A 24,255-nucleotide genomic window follows, 5' to 3' on the forward strand; every position below is an offset into this window, starting at 1 on the left:
GCTGTCTCCCAGCCGCTCCTGCCTACATCTTGCCTTCCTTGTCGGGTGTTACACTTAGCTCCCCCACCCCAGAGTTGGGCGCATGGTCAGGTTTGGAAGCGCCTGAGACCTGACGCCATACAAGCAGGAACCTAGTGGCTTAGCTGATGAGGAAGCAGCTAAGAAGCGGGCGGGACCAAACAATCACGAAAGGGGCGTGACTAGGGTGGCTCTATTTCCCCCCCTTCCTGTTTCCCCCCCCACTTCCCTCTGCCCTTTTGCGCATGCGTGTTGGGGCCCTTTAAACGTGCGCAACGAGTTCTGGTCTGCCGCTGACCTACCTTGTCCGCATCCCTCCGCCAACTCCCTTCCCATCCACTCACGGGAGGGGAGAACTATTTTACCTCTCTTCCCCCGCCCGTTGTACCCCTGGGCAGGTCCCACGCTCGCCACAACCTCCTTCACGCCGGGATTTCCAATCCCATTGAGCCCTACCGCCGGGGTCCCGAACCCCTCCGCCGAGTTCCCTTTGGACCCTCTGAGGCAAACGGGCGGAGGCATACATTTGCCGTCCAGAACGTCCGCCGTCTCAGAGGGGGGAGGTGCAACGAAGCCCAAGATGGCGGCAACATCCAGGCCGCGGGGATCCGACAGGCCTTGAAAGTCGGGGGGGACTAGCAACAGCTGATTTAAGTAAAGGGGGGTTCATTTGTGGGAGGGGGGCGGAGTGTCTTGCGTGCTGCGGCCTTAAGGAGGCTGAAGTGGGCGGAAGGATACCCTGTTGTCGTGTTTGGAGAGGGGGAGGGGTTGTGCTTCGATCCCAACGGCCGTTCGGCGGCCGTTGGCGGAGGGATCCGCGCGCGGGGCCTAGCGCGGCCCGGCCTGGCCCCGGCGGCGATGGCCCCCTGAGGGGGAGCCGACCCCAGGGGGCTGAATTTTTTTTTTTGGGGGGGGGGGGGGGGAAACGCAGCTGAAGCATGGAGGACGAGCGGCAGCGGGGCGAGAGCGAGAACGAGGCGGCCTGGCAGGGCTGGGCGGGGGGAGGCGAAGAGCGGGTACCCCACCCTCCCCTGCCGCCACCGGGGTCCCCAGTCAGCAAAGGGGGCAAGGGTGGGGCAGGCAAGGGAGGGGAGTGGGGGTGTGAGGGTGGGGAGCCTCCTGAGGCCTTCTTGCCGCCCCCCGAATGTCCCGTTTTTGAGCCCACGTGGGCCGAATTCCGCGACCCGCTGGGCTACATCGCCAAGATCCGGCCCATCGCTGAGAAGAGCGGCATCTGCAAGATCCGGCCCCCCGCGGTGAGTCGGGACGGCCTCCGGCCCCACCATTCTCCTCCTTGGGGTGGGGTTGGCGGGGGAGAGCCTGGCAGTGCCCCCCACACACACTTTAGCATGGAGGGTCTTGCCAGGGCTTTGTGGGAGACAAGGGGCCTCTCTGCGACCCCTCCCATCTGTATAGGTTGCCCTGGCCAGGACACTTGTTCATATGAGTGGATGGTGGGCCTGTCGTAGCAGTATTGGCTGGTAAAAGGGCCTCAGTGACTCTTTCCCCCTCACTCCCCCCCTCAGTATTGTGTCTGAAGTTGGGGTGGGGGGGAGGGTGCCCTGACAGTGCCCCCACATTGGTGTGGGTGGTCCTGGTAGAAATCCTGGCAGTACTGAGAGGTAAGGGGGGCTCTCAGTGATGCCCCCCAGCTGTATGGCTGAGCTTTGGCAAGATCTCTATTAATAAGGGGGCCTGAGTGCTTCCTCCGTCCATATAGGGAGGTCCCCTATTAGTATCTAGGAACTGATGGGACCCTCTCTCAGTATTGTGGGGGGTTAAGTCCTGGCAGTGACCCCTCATTGGTTTGGGGGTCTTGGCAGGGCCCTTTGTCAGTACTGGGGGGTAATAGGGCCTCTCAGTAACCTCCCTGTTTGTATGGGGGAGCCCTGGCCAAAGCTCTTGACTGCACGAGGGCCTGGCAGCCTTCCCCCCCCCCCCCCCGTGACACTGCTGTGGGCTAAGGGGCCTTAGTGACCTTCCTTTTCCCCTTGCTGTATAGGGGGGTTCCCTGTCAATATCAGGTGTTTGGGGCTTGGCAGGAACCCCCACTTGTCAGTACCCCCCATTGGTATAGGGGTGCTTTGGCAGGCCCTTGTCTGTACTGGGGGGTAAGGGGGCCTCAGTCTGTATGGGAGCTCTGGCTGAGACCCTCATCCATGTGAGTGCCTGGCTGTACTGGGGGGCGGGGTAAGAGGTCTCTCAGTCTCTTCCTCCCGCCTTTTTGTATGGGGGAGTCCCTTGTCAATGTTAGGAGTCTGGAGCCTGGTAGGTCCCCCCTGTCAGTACTGAGGACCGATAAGGAGGCCTGGTAGTGATCCTCCATTGGTATGGGGGAGCCCTGGATGTATTGGGGGGGTAAAGGGGCGCTCAGTGATTCCTTCTTTGTGTGGGGGAGCCCTGGCCAAGACCCTCACCTGTATGAGGGCCTGGCAGGCCCCCCTGCTTATATTAGGGGGCAAGAGGGCATTTCAGTGACAACCTTCCCATTAGTATCAGGCATCTGGGGCTTGGCAGGACCCCCTCCCCCATCAGTACTGGGGGGGAGAAGGAGGCTTGGCAGTGACCCCTGTTGGTATGGGGGTCTTGGTAAGGCCTCTTGTTAGTACTGAGGGGTAAGGGGCAGGGTCTCTCAGTGTCTGCTCTGTCTGTGTGGCATAGCCTGGATAGGATCCCTATTAGTAATGAGAGGTAAGGGAGCATGGCAGTGACCCCCTCATTGGTATGTTGGAACCCTGGCAGGGCTGGGGGGTGAGGGGTATGGGGCCTCTGTGACTCAACTCTTCCCCCACCCCCATGTGGGAGCCCTGGCCAAGATCCTTGTCTGTATGAGGACCTGGCAGCCCCTCCCCCAGGCTGTATTGGTAATGAGTAAGGAGGCTTTCCAGTGATGGCCTGTATCTGCAGGGTTTGGTGGCCTCTTAGTGACACCCCCCCCATCTGTATTTGGGGCTGGTAGTGTCTGCTGTGGGGCCTGGCAGCTTGCAAGAACCCCCTGTCAATATTGGGAAGGAGGGTAAGGTGGGACCTATTACTGCCCCCTCTGTATGTATGGAGGAGCTCTGGCAGTACTGGGGGCTAAGGAGGGGTCTTTCAGTGACACCCCCCCCCATCTGTCTGGGGTGGTGTTCACTGTCTGTGTTGGGGGGGGCGCTAAATCCTGGCAGGATTACCTCCTCCTCCCCCCCCACCCCCCGTTGGTGTGAGGGCGTCTTGGCAGGGCCCCTTGTCAGTGCTGCGTGATAAGGGGGCCTCAGTGTGTGTATGGTGGAGTCCTGGCCAGGATTGTCATCTGTGTGAGAGGCTGGCAGCACCTGCTGTTGGTGACTGGGTTCTGGTAAGACCCCCTTTTCAGTATTAGTGTGGTAAGTGGGGACCTGTTAGTGACTCCCCCCATTTGTATGGGGGAGCGCTGGTAGACTCCTGACAGTATCAAGGGGCAAGGAAGCCTCCCAGTTATCCACCATCTTTATGGGGAGCTACGGCAGGACTCTTTTTAGTAATACCGGGGCAAGGAGAGCTCTGTGATCTCCCCCCACACTGTATTGGGGGAGGGTGCTGGCTGCTCCTACAGTGGGGTCAGGGATCTAGCAAGGTTATGGTCTGTACTTGAGGGTAAAGGGGACATCTCCGTGACCCCTCTGTCTGTATAGCAGAGGCCCTGTCAGTATTGGGGGGGCTGGGGCCTGGTAAAAGGGTCTAGTAGTGATCCCATGTCTGTGTGGAGGAGCCCTGGCAGGGTGATAGTGTTTGCTTTGGGGGCTGGGGACTGACAGATCCCCCCCTGTTGATATGGGGGATCCTGGCAGGGCCCCCCATTAGTGTTTTTCTCTCCCACGTCCCTTTGTATGTATGTACGAGAGTCCTGGCAGGACCTTTGGGGGCTGACAGTGCTTACTGTGGAGGCTGGGCCCTAGTAGGGTTCTGTTAGTATTGTTGGGGGTGCTGTGGTGGCACCATAATTAATAATTAATTCTTCATGTTAGTATGGGGGAATTCTGGAGGCGTTCAGCATAGGAAGGGCAAGGGGAGTTCTGGTCATGCCCTCGTATCAGCATAGTGGGGTGGGGAGGACTGGATGTGCCCCTGTTGGTATCAGGGGCTGGCAGTGCCTGCTATGGGGACAGGGCCCTGACAGGACCCCATGTCAGTATTTTGGTGGGGGCTGTTGGTTCCTGGCACTTCTGTATGGAATTGGAGGCAGTGCCAGGCCACACCCCCCCAAGCTCCAGACACTCATTAGAATCAGGGCTTATCAGTGTTTCTCTTTCAATAACTGAGCACATTCCATGTCTGTATGGAAGTGGGGGCTGGCGGGCCCACCCTGCTGGTATGGGGGAGGCCTGGAAAGACTTCCTGTCAGGAGAGGAGGGCTGGCAGTGCCTGTTGTCAGAGCTGGGGCACTCCCTTGCCAGCAACAGGCAGCCTTATTGCTACCCTCTATCAGTATCAGGGGTCTGGCAAGGCCTCTTTGCTGTTGTGGAACCTAGGGAGCTGGAGATAACCTAATAAGGGGCAGTGACCTGTCAGCACCCCCTGCTGGCATGCAGGAGCTGGCATAGACCCCTGTCCACATGTGGGGGCTGACAGGGCTTGCCAGAACAGGATATGGGGCCTTGGGAATACCCACTGGCACTATGGGGGAGCGGTGCTGGCAGTGTCTGCCAGCAAAATACCTACTTGGTGGTATGGGGAGGCTGGTGGTGGGAGCAAGGGTCTTTCTGTGCCAACCTAGAAGTACCATGGAGCTGAGGGGTGGCTGGTGCTTGCCAGGGTGGGGAGGTCATGCCTTCTGTCAAAAGTGGGGTTCTGGCAGTACCTGCTGTAGCCCTGAGAGGCTGCCAGGGGGAGCATGGAGATGCTATGGGATGGCTCTGCCCCCCTGGAGTAACCCAAAGTGGGATTGGTGCCCCCTTGCGTGCTTCACTGGGGCTGCTCACAGGAGCACAGGGGTTGGCAATGGTGCCTGGCAATGGGGCAAAGGCATTACTGATTACTTGGCTGAGGGTTCCTTCCCCAGGGGCCTGCTCCAGAGGCTCACCTCAAGCAACCCCATGGTTCCTAGCTGAGCTGGGGCATGAGGTGAGGGGGTGGAAAATCTGCTCTTGACCCAAGGTGCGCCCCCCCCCCCCCCCCCCGGTGACATGGCTGCCACAGCTCTGGCCCTTGTCTCGTGAGTGGCAGGAGGGGTGGATAGTGTGGATCTCTTCCTCCTGCTGCCCCTGGATCTTGGGGTTGCAGGAGCAATAGGGATCCCCCTTTCATTCCCCCCACCCCTTGCCAGCCTTTGCTCCACCTCCTGCTCTTTGTGACCTGAGTCTCTTCCTGCTCCATGGAGATCCCCCTGCAGGGCTGGGATCCAGAGCTGGGGAGGGCGGGGCAACTGTGTGGATGGCTACCCTCTGCCTGCCTCCATCCCCCCCCACCCCCACCCCTTCCCATGAGGCTGAAGGCATGGAGTCAGCTTCCCAGGGGGCTTTCAGCTCCATCTGTTTGTGGGGGAGTGTTATTGTCCTGGTCTCTCAGCATGTGGCCTGCTGAGCCTGGCAGCTGGAAGGCTATGCTGGCCTCTGTTGAGGCAGAGCTCGGGGTGGGGAATGTCAGTGCTGCCTTGGGGGTTCCACATGTCTGTGGAGGGGGCCTGGGTGTTCTGAAGTGAGGGCAGACCCTGGCCTTGGGGAATGCTTCTGCTTTGTGCCACCACGGGCTGCAGGGAGAAGCGGCATGCTTCTCTGTTGTGTAGCAGCAGCCCCCAGAGCAGGCTGTGTCATGGGGCACTGCGAGCTCCCACCACAGAGCAGGCTGCATCGTGGGACTGTGTGAGCTGTCCTCCACCTGTCCCACACATGAGCAGGCTGCATCATGGGGCCATGTCAGCCATCCTGCTCCAGAGCAGGCCTTGTTGTAGAGCTGTGCGAGTTGCTCTCCAGCTGTCCTACCCCAGAGTAGGCCATGCCTTGGGGCTGTGAGTTGTCCTTCAGCCCTCCTACCCCAGAGTAGGCCATGTCATAGTCCTGTGCAACACCAGCACCACACAGTTGTCCCACCCTGGAATTAGCTGTATCTTCCTGCTGGCTGAGCTATCACTAGTGTCATACCCCAGGTGTTTGCCTTGCCCTAGAGGCAGCTGCATCTGAACAAGTCTGTCTGGTATTACTGGCACTTGGGGGAAATATATGAATTCTAGAGAAATATTTTTTTGAGGTTGGGTCAATAAAGGCCTTACCTCTGGTCTGCACAAGCCTCTACCCTGATCTGCTTGTAGTCCCAGTATCTCCAACTCTGCCTTTCATGAGAGTCAGGGTGCACTGATCTCGCTGATTAACCCCTCCACCCACTCCAGGACTGGCAGCCCCCATTTGCAGTGGAGGTCGATAACTTCCGGTTTACCCCACGCATCCAGAGACTCAATGAGCTGGAGGTGAGTCAGGCAGGGAAGGGAGGACTCCCAGGAAGCCCAGGCTAGGTATGGGGATGAGAGAACAGGGGGGCATTTCCTTAGCTGCTCCACCCCAGAGCTGGCTGCATCTAGGTGTCTGGCAGGCTCTTGCTCTGCAGTATTATAAGCAGCTATTCCCCAGCTGCTTCACCCCAGAGCTGGCTGCATTTCAACCCTTCACAGGAGACCCCCTTCCCCACCCCCGTGAGCTACTGGGCAGAGGCTGTAGGGGCTCCCCTAGAGGCTCACCCTGTTCAATCTTGCCTGCCAGGCCCAAACCCGAGTGAAGCTCAACTACCTGGACCAGATCGCCAAGTTCTGGGAGATCCAGGGCTCCTCGCTTAAGATCCCCAACGTGGAGCGGCGCATCCTTGACCTGTACAGCCTCAGCAAGGTAGGGCAGCTGTTGGCACCAGGCTGTGGGTGTTGCCAGGACTGCTAGTCAAGAGTGTGGAGCTGCAGCTGGGTTTGTGCGGAGCATGGCTGCAGGTTGGGTGTGAGGAGCTGCAGCTGGGCTTGTGTGGGGGGTGCTGTGGATTGGGTGTGAGGGGCCCTTGCTGGGCTGGGGGAGGGGGGAGGCAAGGGGGCAGGGACTGCAGAGTAGGTTTGCAGGGTCCCACTGGGCTGGGCAGGATAGTCCTAACTGGGCCTCCTGCAGGTGGTACTGGAGGAGGGTGGCTATGAGTCCATCTGCAAGGACAGGCGCTGGGCACGAGTGGCACAGCGCCTGGCCTACCCCTCGGGCAAGAATATTGGGTCCCTGCTGCGTGCTCACTATGAGCGCATCATCTACCCCTATGAGATGTACCAGTCCGGCGCCAACCTCGTGGTGAGCTGCCCAGGAATGGGCTTTGTTCCTCTGGTTGGGGGGGAGGGGTCATGCCTGGGATGTTAGGGTTCCTCTTGCTGGGGAAGGTTTTGCCTGATACTAGGATTCCTCTCTTGGGCAGCAGGGAGGACTTGCCCAGATGCTAGGATTCCTCTTGCTGGGTGGGGGGTTAGGCACCAGAGTTCCTTTCCTTCCATGGTTGGGGGCCCCTACTCGGATGCTAGGGTTGCTCTCATTTGAGGGTAACCTGTCTGGACACCAGGGTTACTCTTCTGGATTCTGGGGTTCCCCTTGCTGTTGAGGGGGAGGGAGCCTGCTTGGAAGCCGGGGTTCTTCTTGCTGTGGGAAGGGGGCCATGCCTGGACACTGGGGTTTTTGTTTGGGGGCCTGCCCATCACTCATAGCCACCCACATCCGGCAGTGCACGGCCCGTCCCTTCGAGAGTGAGGAGAAGGACAAGGAGTACAAGCCCCACAGCATCCCGCTGCGCCAGGCTGTCCAGCCCTCCAAGCTCAACACTTACGGGCGCCGTGCCAAGCGCCTCCAGCAGGATGTGAGTGCAAGGCCAGACACCGCAGTGGGTTATCTGGGAGGGGTAGGGCTGGGAGGCCAGACAACAGAGTTCCTAGGAGAATCCCAGCAGCCATGGGGGCCTGGACACCTGGGTTCTCTAACAGAGTCTTGGCAGGGAGAGGCCAGGATGTCTGGGGTCTCTAAGAGAGACCAGGAACTTGGACACCTGGGTTCTCTAGGCAGGCCAGGAGCCAGGTTGCCTGGGCTTATTGGAAAGGGAGTGGAGCTCAGTGGGAGCTGGAGGTGGAACACCTGCATTCCTTCCCTGCCCTGAGGGGGTGAATGAAGGGGCTAGTGGATTAGAACAGAGGTTGGAGGTGGGCCACAGACCCAGATGCCTTGGTTCTCCCACCTGCCTTGCTGCTAGCTTTATTGCTGGTGCTCAGGTTCCTCCATTTCCAGTTCCTCCCTGCAACAAGCTGTGAATAGAACCTAAGTGTTCTGGGTCCACCCTTTCTATCTGAAAGTAGGAGAAGTCAGAGAGTGCCACCACCCAACTCCAAGCCCTCCTCCCCAGCTGATGGCTGACCCCTGCCCCATCCCCACTTTGTCACCTTGATGCAGGACTTGGAGGCCTGCCCCAACTTGGCCAGCTCTGTGGCCCCACTGCCTGAGCATGTCCCCCTGTCTTGGGTAGGCCCCGCACCTCCTCCCTCTCTGTCACTCTGTCCACGCTGCCTTCTCCCAGCATTCACTGCTGCTGCCCAGTGCATCCGGAGTTACCATCTCCGAACATGCATTGCTTGGATCCAGTGCATCATGGGATGAGATGCAGTCCAGGTTCAAGGTAGAACATGTTTCCTTCCCAGCATGCCCTGCTCCTGTGCTGGGCATTGTGGGATAGGCTGAGGATGGAGGCCAGCCAAAGGAGGGCGTCATTTCCCAGTAGGGGTTTGCGAAATGGGCCATATTCAATTCAGATTCAGTTAGTTGATTTGGATCCCTGTCCCAGATTTGATTCAGCCAAATCTGAGTCTGAAGATTTGATGCTGATTCAGAGAATCAGCGATTTGGCCATAGACACAGCTTTAAATGTTTTTTTCTACATATGTCGAGGTACCAGGTGTGTCTTGTGAATGCTGCAATGGTGGGGTGGATGGAACATCCTACAGGAGTATGGGGGCAGCCCTCCCCCCACGTGCTCAATGGCAAACCCGGAAGTGGACTGAAAGTACTTCTGGTTCACTTCTGGGTCTGTGGTGGTGTGCACAGGGGGGATCTCCTGCATCCCCCCCTAACTCAGCAATCGGGTGTGGAGGGACCCTGGGTGCCCGCCCTAGACCCAGGAGGCACCAGTTACCAAGCCAGAGAGCTGTGGGGGAGCCCCCCATGCATTCCCCGGTGGACTCGGAAGTGGATCAGAAGTACTTCTGGTGCACTTCTGGGTCTGCTGCTGAGCGTACTGGGCAGCTCCCCATGCTCCTGTGGGATACTTCATCCACCCCAGCATCTTGGCATTCACAAGCTGCCTGGTATCTCGAGGTATGTAGAAAAAGCATTTAAAGCTGTGTCTGTCTGAATCTAATTGGAACTGTCTGAATCAATTCAGAGAGGTTGTTAAAAGGTCTCCTGATTCAATTTGGAGATTCAGCCACCAAATCGGGCCAAACTGCTGCCTAATCGAATCAGGGACTGTAAGTTTGCACAGCCCTATTTCCCAGCATGTTGAACTTTGAGGCAGGGCATTGTGGGATAGGTCATGAGCCTCAGGCAGGGAGTTTCTGGGTGGAAGTAATTTTCCCTCATGCTCTGCTGTGGCACAGGGCATTATGGGATAGGACATAGCTCCCTGCCTGAGACCTAAGTGGAATACTTTTCTCCCAGCATGCATTGCTGTGCTGCAGGGCATTGTGGGATATAGTTGAAACAACTCAGGGCAAGAGAGCCTCTGTCCCATGGTGCATTGCTGCAGTGCAGCCAAAAGCATTTTGGGTTGGCACCCTGGCCTATCTCCCAGCATGCCTCACTGTGGCATTATGGGATGGGCCTTTTTTTAACCCTTTGCTCACCTTGTCTCATTCTCTCTCTGGCTCCTTCCCCCTTCCCACCCTGCTGGTGTTTGCTGTGGGGAGGTCTCTGTGGGGTAGACACAGGGGGTGGGGGTCTACTAGGGTACAATGCCCCCCCCCTTCCTCCACTGCTGACCCCCCTGTGCTCTTCCCAAACAGCCGGAGCCCACTGAGGAGGACATTGAGAAGAACCCTGAGCTGAAGAAGCTACAGATCTATGGGGCTGGCCCCAAGATGTTGGGCCTGGGGCTGGTGGCCAAGGACAAAACCCTACGCAAGAAAGGTGAGGTAGGGGGGCATCCTGGGCACCTGGGTTTCCTCCCAGCATGAGAGGTGCTGGGCTCTAGTATGTGAAGGCTGAGTACCTGGGTTCTGTCCCAAAGTGGAGGGGGCTGATGAAGTTTAGAGTAGGGTGGGTAACCTAGACACCTGGATTCTTTTCCAGCTTTGGAGGGGACTAGGCTATGGTGGGTGAAGGCTGGGTAGTCCAGGTATGTGGGTTCTGTCCCAGCTTGAAAGTGGACTAACAGGAACTTAGGGGGTGAGATCAAAGCCAGATGGGCTACCTGAATACCTGGGTTCTTTTCCAGCTTGGGGGGCCTGGAGTCTGGTGATTGAGGTGACAGTGGAGCAGAGGGTGTGGGTAGGGAGCCTGAGTGCCTGGGTCCTCTCCTGGGAGCAGATAGACTGGGGCATAGGGGATGAGGTTGAAAGCAAGGTGGACAGCCTTGATGCTTGGGTTTCATCCCAGCTCAAGAGAAAGATTGGGGTAGGCAGCTTGGAGACATGGGTTCCATCCTGGTTCTGGAGGGCACTAGGTTCTAGTGGGTGAGATCAGGGAGAGCTGATGCCTTTCTCTCCCCTCCCCCCCCCCCAATCCACTCCCTCCCTCCCAGACAAGGAGGGCCCTGAATGCCCTCCAACAGTTGTAGTGAAGGATGAGCCACTAGGGGTGGAGCCTAAGCCAGAGCCAGGCTCCCCACGCACCTTCCTGGACCCCAAGGAGGAGCTGCGGCACAGCCCCGAGCCCTGCACCAAGATGACCATGCGTTTGCGGCGCAACCACAGCAGCAACCAGTTCGTAAGTGGACTTGGACCCTTCCCTGTGGCCCCTGCTCACCTATGACTAGGATGCAGCCAACTCTGGGCTGGAATTGCTGGGGAACAGCTAGTGTAATGGTACCCAAGGAGAGCCTTGATGTGTATGCCTTTTGGGGTGGAGCCACTGGGGACCAGCTGAGTGTAACTGTGCCTAGAGAGGACCCCAATGTGCCTCACTCTGGGGTGGAGCGGCCAGGGACTGCCCGAGTGTAATGGCGGCGGGGAGAGCCTCGATGTGCCCAGCTCTGAGATGTAGCCACTGGGGAATGGCTGAGTGTAATGGTGCCCCAAGAGGGCCCTGATTTTTCCCCAGCAGCTCCCAGAGCTGGGTGCAGCAAAATGCACGGAAAGAGCCCTGGGACTAGGGCTTCCTGAAAGGGAAAGGTCCCTGCTTTTATCTTCCCCTCCCCCATGCCCCCCTTGAGCCAGCTAGGTCAGGTGGGGGGGGGGTTGGGGGACTGGACCAAGAGTGGGGCAGGGCATCTTGGAGGCCTAGTTTCCTCATCCTGCTCAGGAAGTAAGGTCTGGTGGGTTTGACTAGGGTGAGTTGGGAGCCCAAGTACCTGGGTTCTATCTCCACTTGGGGAGGGGTTTGGGGGTCTGGTGTGTTGGAGTTGAAGGAAGGTGGGAGCTGGGACACCAGACCTCCCAGAGCAAGGAAAGGTTGGATCTGTGGGGGGACCATGCTGGGCTTTCAGACACCTGGGTTCTCTCCCTGCTCTGGCAGGGAACTGGGGGTCTGGCAGAGTGGGGAATGCCTGGCTTCTAGGCCCATTGACCCGTACCCTCCCTCCCTCCCTCCTGCGGTGCTGCAGATCGAATCGTACGTGTGTCGCATCTGCTCACGGGGGGATGAGGACGACAAGCTGCTGTTGTGTGATGCCTGTGATGACAACTACCACATCTTCTGCCTCCTGCCACCCCTGCCCGAGATCCCCAAGGGCATCTGGCGCTGCCCCAAATGCGTCATGGCGGTGAGGCCCTGGTGGGGGAGTTACTGTGGAATACTAGGCTGCCTAGATCTGGAGGGCTGGTTTGGGCTAAGGGGTTCTGGGGGTGTCACAGGGGGGCCCCATGCTGACCCCCACCTCCCTATAGGAGTGCAAGCGCCCCCCCGAGGCCTTTGGCTTTGAGCAGGCCACACGGGAGTATACACTGCAGAGCTTTGGCGAGATGGCCGATGCCTTCAAGGCTGACTACTTCAACATGCCTGTCCACGTGAGTGCCACCTGGATGCCAGGGTTCCAGCTCTGGGGTTTAGTGGGGGCACCTGAAAAGTGGGGTTCCAGCCCCAGGGTCTAGCAGAGTTCTCGGCTTGGGCAGGGTAGCCTGGACACCTGGGTTCCAGTCTAGCTTGGGAGGGTTCTGGGGTCTAGTGAGTGAACACAGGGCTGGTGGGCAGCCCAGATGCATGAGTTCTTTTCAGGCTGTGGGTCTGGTGAGTAGATCAAGGCTGGCTTGGCTACAAGGACACTTGGGTTCTTTCTGAGCTCCAGACGGTGCAAGCAAGAGATGTTGGGCAGCCGGACTGTAGGATTTGATGTCATGGGGAGGCAAGGAGTCCAAATGCCTGAGTTCCTTTCCCTCCTTCAGGAGTGGGTTGGGGTGCAGGGTGAGAGCAGGAAGCCTAAATGCCTGGGTTCTCTCCCTGGTGAGTGAGGAACAGGTCTGGCCCTGGTGCTGAGTGGTTTCTCCCCACCCAATGCAGATGGTGCCAACAGAGCTGGTGGAGAAAGAATTCTGGCGCCTGGTGAACAGCATTGAGGAGGACGTGACAGTGGAGTACGGCGCTGATATCCACTCCAAGGAGTTTGGCAGCGGTTTCCCCATTAGTGATGGGAAGAGAAAGCTCTCCCCCGAGGAGGAGGTGGGGTCCCACCCTGCCAGGGCTCATGGGTTGGGGATGGCCCTGATGCAGCTAGGAGCTAGCTGAATATAACACCTGCTAGAGGACAAAGGTCTCTGCCCCATTACCCACCCTGCCCTTGTCAGGAGGGTGTGGGGACATGTAACCCCACACAAGCAGAGCTTTTGGGGGACCACAATGCAGGCAGGTCTAGGGCAGAGCAGCTGAGGAATAGCTGAGTATAATGCCATCTGGGGCAGCCCATGATGCAACCAGCTCTGGAATGGAACATCTGGGGACAGCTGAATATAATGCCACTTGGGCTGCGATGTAGCCAGCTCTAGTTTGGGGACAGCTGAGTATAACACCTTGGGCTGTGCCAGCTCTGGGCTGTGGATGGCTGAATATATCACTACTTAAGCTGTGATGTAGCCAGCTTAGGGGGAGCAGCTGGGGCCTGGCAGAGTGTAACACTGCCTAGGGTGAGTGGTGATGCAGCCTGTTCTGGGCTGGGGTGCCTGAGTATACTGCCTTTTGTCTGTCTGTGGGGCAGGAGTACGCACAGAGTGGCTGGAATCTGAATGTGATGCCAGTACTGAAGCAGTCGGTGCTATGCCACATCAATGCTGACATCTCAGGCATGAAGGTGCCCTGGCTTTACGTGGGCATGGTCTTCTCGGCATTTTGTTGGCATATTGAGGACCACTGGAGCTACTCCATCAACTACCTCCACTGGTGCGTGCTGGTGGGGAGGGGTGGGATGGAAGGGAGGCATCAGGGCTGTGATGAGAAGTGCTTGGTGGGTTGCTGGGGAGGTTTCTGAGGTGGGGGGAGCTCCGAACAGGAGGCTGTCTCTGAAGTGAGGTGCCCTGAGAGATGATTGGGGGTGGGGCTCTGGGGGTTGCTGGGGGCAGGGGTTGGGATGTGCAGAACCCCTTCTTCCTACCCTTGGCACACAGGGGTGAACCCAAGACATGGTATGGAGTGCCATCCTTTGCGGCTGAGCACCTGGAGGAGGTGATGAAGAAGCTGACACCTGAGCTCTTTGAGAGCCAGCCTGACCTGCTGCACCAGCTTGTGACCCTCATGAACCCCAACACCCTCATGGCCCATGGTGTGCCGGTGAGCCCGCCCCCAGGTTTGCCCTTGTTGCCAGGCCCTGCCCCTGACCCATCACCTTTTATGGCCCCTTGCTGGGAGGCTCCCCTGCCCCGGCATCAGGCCCTGCCCTTGACCTGTTAACCTGATGGGTAACAGCACACTGGTGAGCCTTCTCCTGCTGCCAGGCCCTTACAGGTCATGGTGTGTTGGTGAGCCTGTCTGTGCTGCCATGTCGTACTGCCAAGTCCTGCCCCTAAACTGTCACTTTCTCATGGCTTACAGCATGCTGCTAAGATTCTATCCCCACTCCCCCCTTGCCACTGGGCCCCATCCACCATCAGCTTTTGCCCCCCATTGATAGGCTCCACTCTTTGACCAGCTCTACCAACTCGTGACTGTCATGAATCTGAGAACCCTCACTGACCATAAGGGGCTGGGGAGCCTGCCCCCTGTTGCCAGGCCTCACACCCCTGCACCAGCTCATCACCCTGGCCCATAGCTGTTCCACCCCGTGACACCCTTCAGCTGTCACTCACAGCTCCATCTCATCCCTGTAGGTGGTACGGACCAACCAGTGTGCAGGTGAATTCGTTATCACGTTTCCCCGGGCCTATCACAGTGGCTTCAACCAGGGCTACAATTTCGCGGAGGCAGTCAACTTCTGCACTGCTGACTGGGTGAGTCCGGATCGCTCAGTTCTCTTCTGGCTCTGAGGTTGGGGAGCCATGGGGGTTGGGAGCCTGGATACCTGTGTTTGTCTTGTCATTCATTGCATGGGTCAGGTCAGTTCAAGCTTGGGAGTGTAGTCCAGATGTCTTGGTTCCGCCCAACTCAGGGAAGAGATTGGGGACCTAGCTGTTGAGAGCCCAGGTGTTTTCTTTCCATCTGGGGGAGCTAGAAGGCCAGTCACTTGGGTCTCCTCTCAGCTTTGGGAGGAGAGTGGATTGGAACATGTTGGGCCTGGGATCCGAGACACCTGGGTTCTCTCCCTGCTGCGGGAGGGTAATGGGGTCTTATGGGTGAAAGCAGAGATGGCAGATGGGAACCTGGATGCCTGGGTTTCCTTCCTGTTCTGGAAGGGGGTTGGGGTCCAGTGATTTTAAAAAGGAGGGGAGCTAGGAGCATGGACACCTGGGTTATCTCCCTGGCTCTAGCTCATTGGCTCAGGAAGCCATAGCCCCGCACCCATTCCCAGCACTAAGTCTGCCTGGGTCCTCTCCTGGCAGTTGCCAGCTGGGCGCCAGTGCATTGAGCACTACCGGCGCCTGCGGCGCTACTGCGTCTTCTCACACGAGGAGCTCATCTGCAAGATGGCTGCCTGTCCCGAGAAGCTGGACCTCAACCTAGCGGCTGCCGTTCACAAGGAGATGTTCATCCTGGTGCAGGAGGAGCGCAAGCTGCGCAAGGCATTGCTTGAGAAGGTGCCTGAGGCTTGAGAGGGAACCTGGAGAGCTAGGGGCAGTGATTGGGGAAGTCGGAAGAGGCAGGGGATACAGCTTGGGCACACAGGATTTTTTGGATGGGCAGGGGTGGGTACAGCTGGGGCCAAAGGAGTATTGGAGAATTTGGGAGAGTCAAGGTCATGAGCTCACGGGCTGGGACGAGTTTCAGGCTGGATTGCTGTCAAAATTGAGTTGGGTGGTTAGAGTTTGCGGGCTGGGCTTCAGGGTGCTGGGAGGGAGATATGGTCTGGGTCTGGGCAGTTGGGGGCCATGGCCTGGGTCAGGGGTCACAAGCTGGGATGAGGGAAACTTGGGTATAGACCTGAGGGTGCTCAGGGTCACAGGTTGGGTTGGGGTGTGGTTGGGGCTTGTGGTTTGGGCTTGGGGGGTGCTGCCAAGGGATGGGAGGGTCACAGGCTGGATTGGAGGTTGGGATCTAGGTCTGCGGGAGAGGGAGGTCATGGTGTGGACTGGAGTGGGGATCAACGGTCACATGCCAGGGCAGGAGCTGGGCCCCTCTTGCTCACCCCCACCCCTCCCAGGGCATCACTGAAGCGGAACGTGAGGCCTTTGAGCTGCTGCCGGATGATGAGCGCCAGTGTGACAAGTGCAAGACGACTTGCTTCTTGTCGGCACTGGCCTGCTATGACTGCCCACCCCACCTTGTTTGCCTCTACCACATGGACGACCTGTGCAAGTGCCCCCGCAGCCGCCAGTACCTCAGGTACTGGGACCCAAGTGTCCGGCTCCCCACCCCCCCCCGCTCTCACATGCAGCTGCCAGGACCTCAGGTCCCGGGACCTAGGTGTCCAGCCTTGCCTCCATGTCACACACAGCTGCAGTACCTCAGATACCAGGACCTAGGTGTCTGGGCCCTCCACATGCACACATAGCTTCCGGTACCTCAGTTACCTGGGACCCAGGCATCCAGCCCCTAAACATGCAGCCCATAGTACCTCAGGCAGAACCAGGCATACAGACCCCTCCCACCCCCTCCCCACACCCACATGCAACCGTCAGTACTTCAGGAGCCTGGGACCCAAGTGTCTACATCCCCACTCCACCCCCCAGCACAGCTGTCAGTCACCCTCTGCCAATACCTTTAGTACACCTTAAAGGACCCAGGTGTCCATCACTGCCCCCCCTCACCCACCTCCCTCCCCAGCATACAGCTGCTAGTACAGAGATGGGCAATCCCCAAGATGCATGCCGGAGCGTGAAACATAAGGTATGCACATGCGCCTTGGGGAGGGACCCCAGGATGTGCTGCCACAACGAAGATTGGGCCCTTCACAGCTCCCATACCATCTGCTCTTGGCATGTCAGCATCTTTCAAATCAAAGCTGCTAGTGTTTTTGGTTCTCTTCCTGAAAATATTGACAGCCCCTATGCTAGTACCTCAGGTACCCCCACCTGGCCCCACTTCACCACAGCCAGCGGAGTGCCAGTCTCCACAGCCAGGAGGACGAGGATCCAGACATCTGGGCCCTTGATCTCATCTCTGCCTCTGCCAGGCATGGAAAGAGAACCTAGGATTCTGGGCAGTGACACCTATTCCCTTTCATATTTCATACTACCAGGCAGGAAACCCTTGTGTCTGAGCTCTTGCTTCTCTCCTGCCCTGGTTTTTTCCCATGATCCCTTGCATTGCCAGCAGCTTCAGTGCATTGTGGGCCAGCTCTCTTGGGCCTGCACAGCATAGCATTGCAGGAAGGCATTGCAGAACTGAAGGATGGGGGGGTGTACATGGCAATGTTTAACTCCTCACTGCCCACAGGTACCGCTACACACTGGACGAGCTGCCTGCCATGCTGCACAAGCTGAAGGTGCGGGCTGAGTCCTTTGACACCTGGGCCAACAAAGTCCGTGTGGCCCTGGAGGTGGAGGATGGGCGCAAGCGCAGTGAGTCCCAGACACCTGGATCCCCTCCAATCTCATGGGCAGTGAGGAGGGCTGTTGGGGATGGGATGGCACCCTGAGTTTGGAGGTGGGAGAGGATGGGCATGCAGTGTGATGGTGGTTGGCAATAGAGGTGTTAGGGTGGCAGCAAGGGGGGTGGTTTTGTGCGGGTTAACACTGGAGACTTGGGGGGTGCAAGGAGTTGGGTTTGGAGGGGTTGGACTAGGGGGAATGGTGGGTTTAGGAGGCTGGAACTAGGGGAGTTGATACTGGAGGGTATAAGGGGCTGATGCTGGGAGGTGGGTACTGGGAGTGCTGGGGCTGATGTTGGGCATATAGGGTAGGCACTGAGGAGTAAGGGCTTGTGCTGGGCACTGTCAGCAGAGTTGGCCTTTGGGGGTGCAAGAGGTGGCTCTGAGGAGGTTGGCACTGGGGGGATGTTGGGTTTTGCACTGAAGAGTGTTTGAGGGGGGCTGCAGGCGGCTGGGACTGGGAGGAATTGGTGTCCAGAGGTTGTACTAGGGTGTGCAGAGGGTTGGCTCTGGGAAGTGTGGGGGTGTAGGGGGTGGCATTGGAAGTGTTGTTGGGGTTGGTAGTGGGAGGTGGAGGGTTTGGTGGGGTACTCAGGCCTGTAGTCCTGAGCCTGTGCCTTGCAGCACTGGAGGAGCTGCGGGCACTGGAGTCGGAGGCACGAGAGCGACGTTTCCCTGAGAATGAGCTGCTGCACCGGCTCAAGGTGGTGCTGAGCCAAGCTGAGCGCTGTGTCTCTGAGGCCCTGGGGCTCATCAGCAGCCAGGAGACTGGGTGAGTGAGGGGCCCCATCCCAGTGCCCCCACCCCCCAGGGCCCAGTATTTCTCTTTCACTGTGTCCATCAGCTCCAGTGCCCCTCCTCTCCCCCATCATTCCCTGGATCCATTCAGGTGTCCTCATCAGACCCTGGTGTGGTGCCCCACCCCTGGGGGCTTGGCCTGATGTGGGGTCATGGCCTATACAGGGTGCCTACATCCCCACTGACAGTGGAGGAGCTGCGTGCCTTCCTGGAGCAGATGAGCCAGCTGCCCTGTGTCATGCACCAGATAGGAGAGGTCCAGGTGAGGGGGTTGGGGGCAGCATCATCTGGGGGGCCTAGAAGCTGGGGGAGAGGGCTGGGCACCCGAGACACCCAAGGGGAGTGTGGGGTACCATGGTGCCAGCTAGGGGGGCTCATGAGGGTCACCCCAGGAATGGGTCTTTGGTGGGTGGGGGGATCTGACACCTGGTGGAATGGAGAGCTCTAGGAGTGCTCTAGGAATACCCAGGGGTGAGGAGGGGGTAGTTTTGTGACTACTCTCTGGGCTGGTGGTGGGCAGATTGGGGGGTGTCTTACATGCCCATGGGGGGACAGGTGTAGTGGGGCATGTCTCTGCAGCACAGATACCTCTGATGCCTGGGGGTGGGTGTCCAGGCTGAGTGGTGGGAGGCCCTGGGGTTGTTTTAAGAGGGCTTGGGACACCCTGAGGTAGGTAGCGGGGGCTGGGGGCACCTTGTTGGGGGTGGGTAGAGGTGTCCAGACTGAGTGGGGGGGAGCTTGGGGCACCTCAGGGTGGGAAGGAGGAGGGCCAGGGCACCTGTGGCAATGCTAGGGGGTAAGAAGATGTGTTTATGGATCTGATACCTGCTTGTTTCCCCACCACCACAGGCGTTGCTGGCTGAGGTAGAGGCTTGGCAGGTGGAGGCACGGGCGGCGCTGGGGGCATTGCCGGCAGGGGTGGTGCAGCTGCGGGGGCTGCTGGAGCGTGGTGCCCGCCTGGGTGTGGCAGTGCCTGAGGGACAGCAGCTGGAGCAGCAGGCAGCGCAGGCAGCCTGGCTGGAAGAGGTGAAGCGGGCAGTGAGGGGGCCCCGTGGACACATCCCACTGCCTGAGCTGCGTGGGCTCGTTGCTGCTGGCACCTCTGTGGCCCCCAGCCCTGCAGTGGACAAGGCCATGGCTGAGCTCCATGAGCTGCTTGCTATTGCCCAGCGCTGGGAGGAGAAGGCCCAGATGTGCCTTGAGGCCAGGTGAGGCTGGATGCCAGAGTTCTTCCCCCTGGGGGTGGGGAGTCCAGATGCATGGGTTCTGTCTTGGCTCTGGGAAGACCTCAGATGTGCTTCAAGGTTGGGCGAGCCCTGGATGCCTAGGTTCGCTTCCCCATAACTAGGTGAACGGGATCTAGACACCTGAGTTCTATCTTAGTTTTGGGAAAAGAAGACCCAGATGTACCTTTGAACCAGTTGAACCCACCCGGATGCCTGGGTTCTTTTCCTGGGTAGGTGGGAGGGGCCTGGCTGCATGGGTTCTATCCCAGCTCTGTGAAATGAGCAGATTGTTAGTAGATGGGGCTGTGAGCTGGGACACTTGAGTTCTTCTCTAGCTTTGTCAGGCAAGCAGGAGGCGCTATAGCAGATTAAATTGGTTGCTGGGAGCCTGAACCTGGGTCTTAGGCCAGGTTCTAGGAGGAGAGCCAGGGCCTGATGGGTCACAGCAAAAGGGTGGGGGTGGCCCTGGGCAATGGGCACTGAGCGTGGGCTGCATCCACAGGCAGAAGCACCCCCCAGCCACGCTGGAAGCTATCATCACAGAGGCTGAGAACGTGCCTGTGCAGCTGCCCAACATCCAGGCCCTCAAGGAAGCTCTGGCCAAGGCCCGAGCCTGGATTGCTGATGTGGAAGAGATCCAGGTGCAGCTGGGGGGTGGGAGTAGGAACCCCAGCATGAGGGGCTGGTCTGGCTCTGGGGTGTCTGGAGTGTGTGGGGCAGAGGGCTGTGGGTATGGAGGTGGCTTTGGTATAGGGATGACTGGGTTTGGTTGTAGGGGGGAGCTTGGGCCTCAAAGGCACATGGGCTTGAGGGACTGGGCTGGGTGGAGTGCAGGGGGTTCCCTGGCACATAAAGCTGAGGGGTCCTAGGGACAGATTTGGCAGGGCTGGGCCAGATGGGGAAGCAGTATCTGATTTTTTTTTTTTTTTTTAAATCCCTCTCCCACCAGAATGGGGACCACTACCCGTGCTTGGATGACCTGGAGGGACTGGTGGCTGTGGGTCGGGACCTGCCAGTGCGGCTGGATGAGCTGCGGCACCTTGAGGTGCAGGTGGGCGCTGCCCACTCCTGGCGTGACCGGGCTGCCCGCACCTTCCTCAAGCGCAACTCTGCTTACTCCCTGCTTGAGGTGGGGCGCAGGGGCAGGACATGGGGAGGGGTCGGGTTCCAAGGGCTGAATGGGGCAGCGGCAGGCACTAAATTTGAAGGTGGGCACAGGGGACATGAGGCCCCTCTGGGGGGTAGAGGAGAAGGGACCAGGGTCCCAGCAAGAGCTGGGATTTTGGGGTGGGTGCTAGCAGGAGAGAACTGCGGAGTGAGGGGTTGGGTGGGGGCTTGCAGGTACTGTAGGGGCCAATGCCAACCCCCTGTCCCTGTGCCCGCAGGTGCTGTGCCCATGTGCAGATGCTGGATCAGATGGTGCCAGGCGCCGCCGGGAGCAGGAGCCTGGGCTTTACAAGTCGGACACAGAAAGCCTGGGACTGTCAGCCCAGGACCTGCGAGATCCTGGTGCTGTGGTGAGGGGGGCAGGGGATCTGATCTGAGCTCAGTGGCCAAAATGGGGGTTGCACTCAGCTTTTTCACCCCAGAGCTGGCTGCATCTTGGCTTTCTTGTGTTCTTCATGACAGTACTTGTGGAGGGAGGTGGGACAGGTGCTTTCACCCCCCAGGGGGCCCTGGACCTGATGCTTCCTCATCTCCCCAGATCCTGGCGTTCAAAGAGGGCGAACAGAAGGAGAAGGAGGGCATGCTGCAGCGCCGGCATACTAACACCCAGCACCCACCAGCCCCTGGTGCCCCAGCTTGTGTGTGTGGGCAGCCCCCGGGCCCCACTATGCTGCAATGCCAGTTGTGCCAGGACTGGTTCCACGCTGGTTGCGTGACTTGGCCCCGCCTGGGAGCCCAGCGCCCCTCACCTGCTTGGTGGGAGTGGGATGCCAAGGTGCTGTGCCCACTGTGCCAGCGCTCGCGCCGCCCACGCCTCGAAACCATCCTGGCCCTGCTGGTGGCATTGCAGAAACTGCCTGTGCGATTGCCTGAGGGTGAGGCCCTGCAGTGCCTCACAGAGCGTGCCATCACTTGGCAGCACCGGGCACGCCACCTCCTGGCCTCACCTGAGCTGGCTGGGCCCCTGGAACAGCTGGCAGCCCTGCGGCAGCGCCTGGCTGGCGATGCTGGTGCTTTGCGTGAGGCCAGCTGCAATGAGCAGCACAAGGTGAGTAGGTACCTTGGGGTGGTGGCAGGCTGCATACAGTACCCCAGAGCTGGGCACATGGGGGCACTAGACCAGATCCTGTCTAGCCAGCACTTGCCAGAGCTGGCCACATCGGGGGGGCCTTAGACTGCCAGCTCCACCCCAGGGCTGGGTGCATCATGGTAGGGGACTAGACAGCCAGCCCTTCCCCAGAGTTGGGTGTGTTGTTGGAGCAGAAAAGAGGGAGGTAGACAGTTGGTGCTGCCCTGGAGCTGGGTGCATGGGGGAGGAGGGCAGGCCTGGACAACCGGTTCTACCCTAGAGCTAGATGCATAGGGTGGGGCCTGGACAGCTAGCCCTGGCCCAGAGCTAAGGGCATCCCAGTCAGGCCAGAAGATAGTATGCAGGCAGCGATTTCCCCAAAGCTAGGTGCATCGGGAAGGGTGGGATGATAGAGTGTGGGGGGCCCCTTTTGCAGGGCAGTGGCATCAGGCCAGGGCATCCAGTATAACTGTTTCTCCTAGCTGTGGCTACACATCTGTGCCCAGCAGAGCTCTTGACTTGCCTCTCCCAGGTCTCAGTGGAGAATGGAAATGCTGCAGCACCTGAGAAGAATGGCCCTTATGCCACAGGTAAGGGCACAGGAGCTGATGGGGGGGGGGGGGGCGGGTGGCAGTGGATGCCCCCTGCTGACACCGCCTTGTTCTGCACAGACCTGGAGGTGCTGTGCTTGGCGTTGCCACGGCTGCAGGGACCTGTGCTTGAGCTGGGTGAGGGGCCATTCCGGGCACTGGATGAGTTGCTGGTGGAGGGCGACCTACTGGAGGTGACGCTGGATGAGGCCCAGAGTGCCTGGCGCCTGGCTCAGGCTGCCCGCCCACCCCCTGTCACTACCTTCCGCCTTCTGCTCGAGGTGAAGGCCCCCCCCTTCCCATTTTCTGGCTGCTCCTTGTGGTGAGACCTTCCCCCCTGGAACCTCCAATTCTTGCCCTGCCCTCCCCCAGTTCAAGGCAAGGCCTTTGAGACAGTCCTGCCCTTCCTAGCCCAGGCTATCCCCATTTTCCTCTTGCTCAAGATGACCCCCCACCGCACACACACTCGCACACTCTTTCTTGGGCACACACTCCCCTTGATGCTCTAGACCCCTCACACACTTCCTCCCTCTAAGAGACCTTCCTGCTACACACCTGCCCCACCGTCATGTTCAAGGTAAACTCTCCCCGTCCCAGTCCAGGCTACCCACCAGTGTGCTGCGCCCCCCCACATTCTTCCTCATTAAGGCGAGACCCACCCCTTCCAAAGGCCTCCCCAAAAACCCCTGGTCCAGGCCACCTCCCTCATCTGCCTTCTTGTTTGAGAGACCCTCCCACAACAGTACCCCCAGGTTGTGAAAAGGTCTCGGGGGAGGGGGGGGGTGCGTTCCTCTCATTTCTGATGCCTGTCCCAGCTGGGGTGGGGGGTGTATAGGAAATACCTGGGCTCCACTCTTTTCTGCCCCCAGCTGTGGGGGTGCAGGCTGTATAGGGGCCTATGTGTTCCTGTTACCCCCATCTCTGCCCCCTCCCCTCCCACTTTGGGGGTGGGAGCTGGGCAGGGGTATGGGGGTCCCCAGGGTCTTTCTGACCACCCCCCCCTCTGCTTCCAGCTGGAGGCGGCAGAGCGTCAGGGGGCGCGGGCCCGGGGCCCTGAGCGGCGCCGGAAGCGCAGGCCTGAGCGCACCGACCCAGCGCCCCCACCCCAGGAGGAGCTAGAGCCAAAGAGGAGCAGGGGGGCTGAGGCGGGGCCCCCTGAGGACAGCCCCCCACCCCCCCTGGACCCCAACACCCGCCACCAGCCCCCTGGGGTGAGCAGGGCAGGTCACAGTGTACACTTGGGGGTGAAATGTGTGTGTGTGTATGGGGGGGAGGTCCTCTGGCTGTGCTGCGGGGATGGCAAGTGGGGTGCCCAGTCCACAGGGAGGCACTGGCAGGTCTCCAGTTATTGTGTGGGGAGGCTGGGAGTTACAGTGTCCCCTGGAGGTGGAGATGTACTAGGGGATTTGTGAGGGAACCCTGCTGCATGGAAGGTTGGTAGGGAGTGATGGGTCCCCCAGGGCCTCTGATCACTGACCACACCCCCCTTGTACCTGCAGTTGTGACGCCCGGTGCGCCCCCCGGACCATATTTAAAGGCTGCCTGGCCATGGGTGAGGAACCCCCCCAATCACGGATGGACCCCCATGTGGGGGGGGGGCAGGGTTGCCCCACCCCTGCCTGTCAGCCCCACCCCCGGTCATGCCAGGTGCTGGACTCTGCTGTAATTATCTTGTTGGATTTCCCTCTTTTGTATTTGGACTGTAGGGGGGAACTAGGGCCACTGTGCTCCCCCAATCTGGATGTTGGGGGAAGGGGCCTGGTTCCAAACCCAACCCCAGCTCTGCCCCATGGACATGGACAGCATCCCACCCCAGGTGGGGGAGGGGCAAGGGCTTTTTATAGGAATTGGACCCTTGAGGTGGGGGGGCTCCATCAGGAGTACTTCCCAGCCCAGCGCTGACACTAACCTGTCCTCATCTCTTTCTAGTGTTTTCTCTTTGGGGGGTGGGGGGCGGGGCCAGGGCAGGGGGTGGGGCACATTATTGTATTATGATTTTTTTTATTATTATTAAACTTTGGAGGCTAAACAGCCCAGGTCTGGGGGTGTCAGGGTGATATTCAGCCATTGCCTAGTACTCCATCCCAGAGCTGGCTGCAACATACCTCCAGCTGGT

The 24,255-nt window shown here is 59.2% G+C and overlaps 1 protein-coding gene across 2 annotated transcripts; it reads left to right on the forward strand.

Moving 5' to 3' along the window:
- Positions 1-941: 941 nt before the first annotated feature.
- KDM5C (lysine demethylase 5C) lies at positions 942-24,175 on the forward strand. Of its 2 annotated transcripts, none has more exons than XM_090060704.1 (27): positions 942-1,274; positions 6,362-6,439; positions 6,729-6,851; positions 7,116-7,286; positions 7,708-7,839; positions 10,028-10,151; positions 10,765-10,949; positions 11,785-11,943; positions 12,068-12,187; positions 12,678-12,836; positions 13,369-13,550; positions 13,775-13,937; positions 14,474-14,593; positions 15,143-15,337; positions 15,901-16,082; positions 17,136-17,260; positions 17,914-18,061; positions 18,253-18,349; positions 18,937-19,295; positions 19,816-19,954; positions 20,263-20,442; positions 20,699-20,830; positions 21,019-21,528; positions 22,082-22,139; positions 22,221-22,420; positions 23,153-23,350; positions 23,639-24,175. In XM_090060704.1, exons 1-27 carry the CDS (start codon positions 957-959, stop codon positions 23,642-23,644), a joined length of 4,563 nt encoding a protein of 1,520 aa, XP_089916830.1. In that variant the 5' UTR covers positions 942-956; the 3' UTR covers positions 23,645-24,175. The 2 variants fall into 2 exon arrangements, with proteins under 2 accessions (XP_089916830.1, XP_089916829.1); XM_090060703.1 differs by having other exon boundaries at positions 7,116-7,285; positions 7,704-7,839.
- Positions 24,176-24,255: the final 80 nt, after the last annotated feature.

Source organism: Crocodylus siamensis, chromosome 8, assembly GCF_052110815.1.
Source record: "Crocodylus siamensis isolate JL-2025a chromosome 8, ASM5211081v1, whole genome shotgun sequence".
Classification (NCBI taxonomy): Eukaryota; Metazoa; Chordata; order Crocodylia; family Crocodylidae; genus Crocodylus; species Crocodylus siamensis.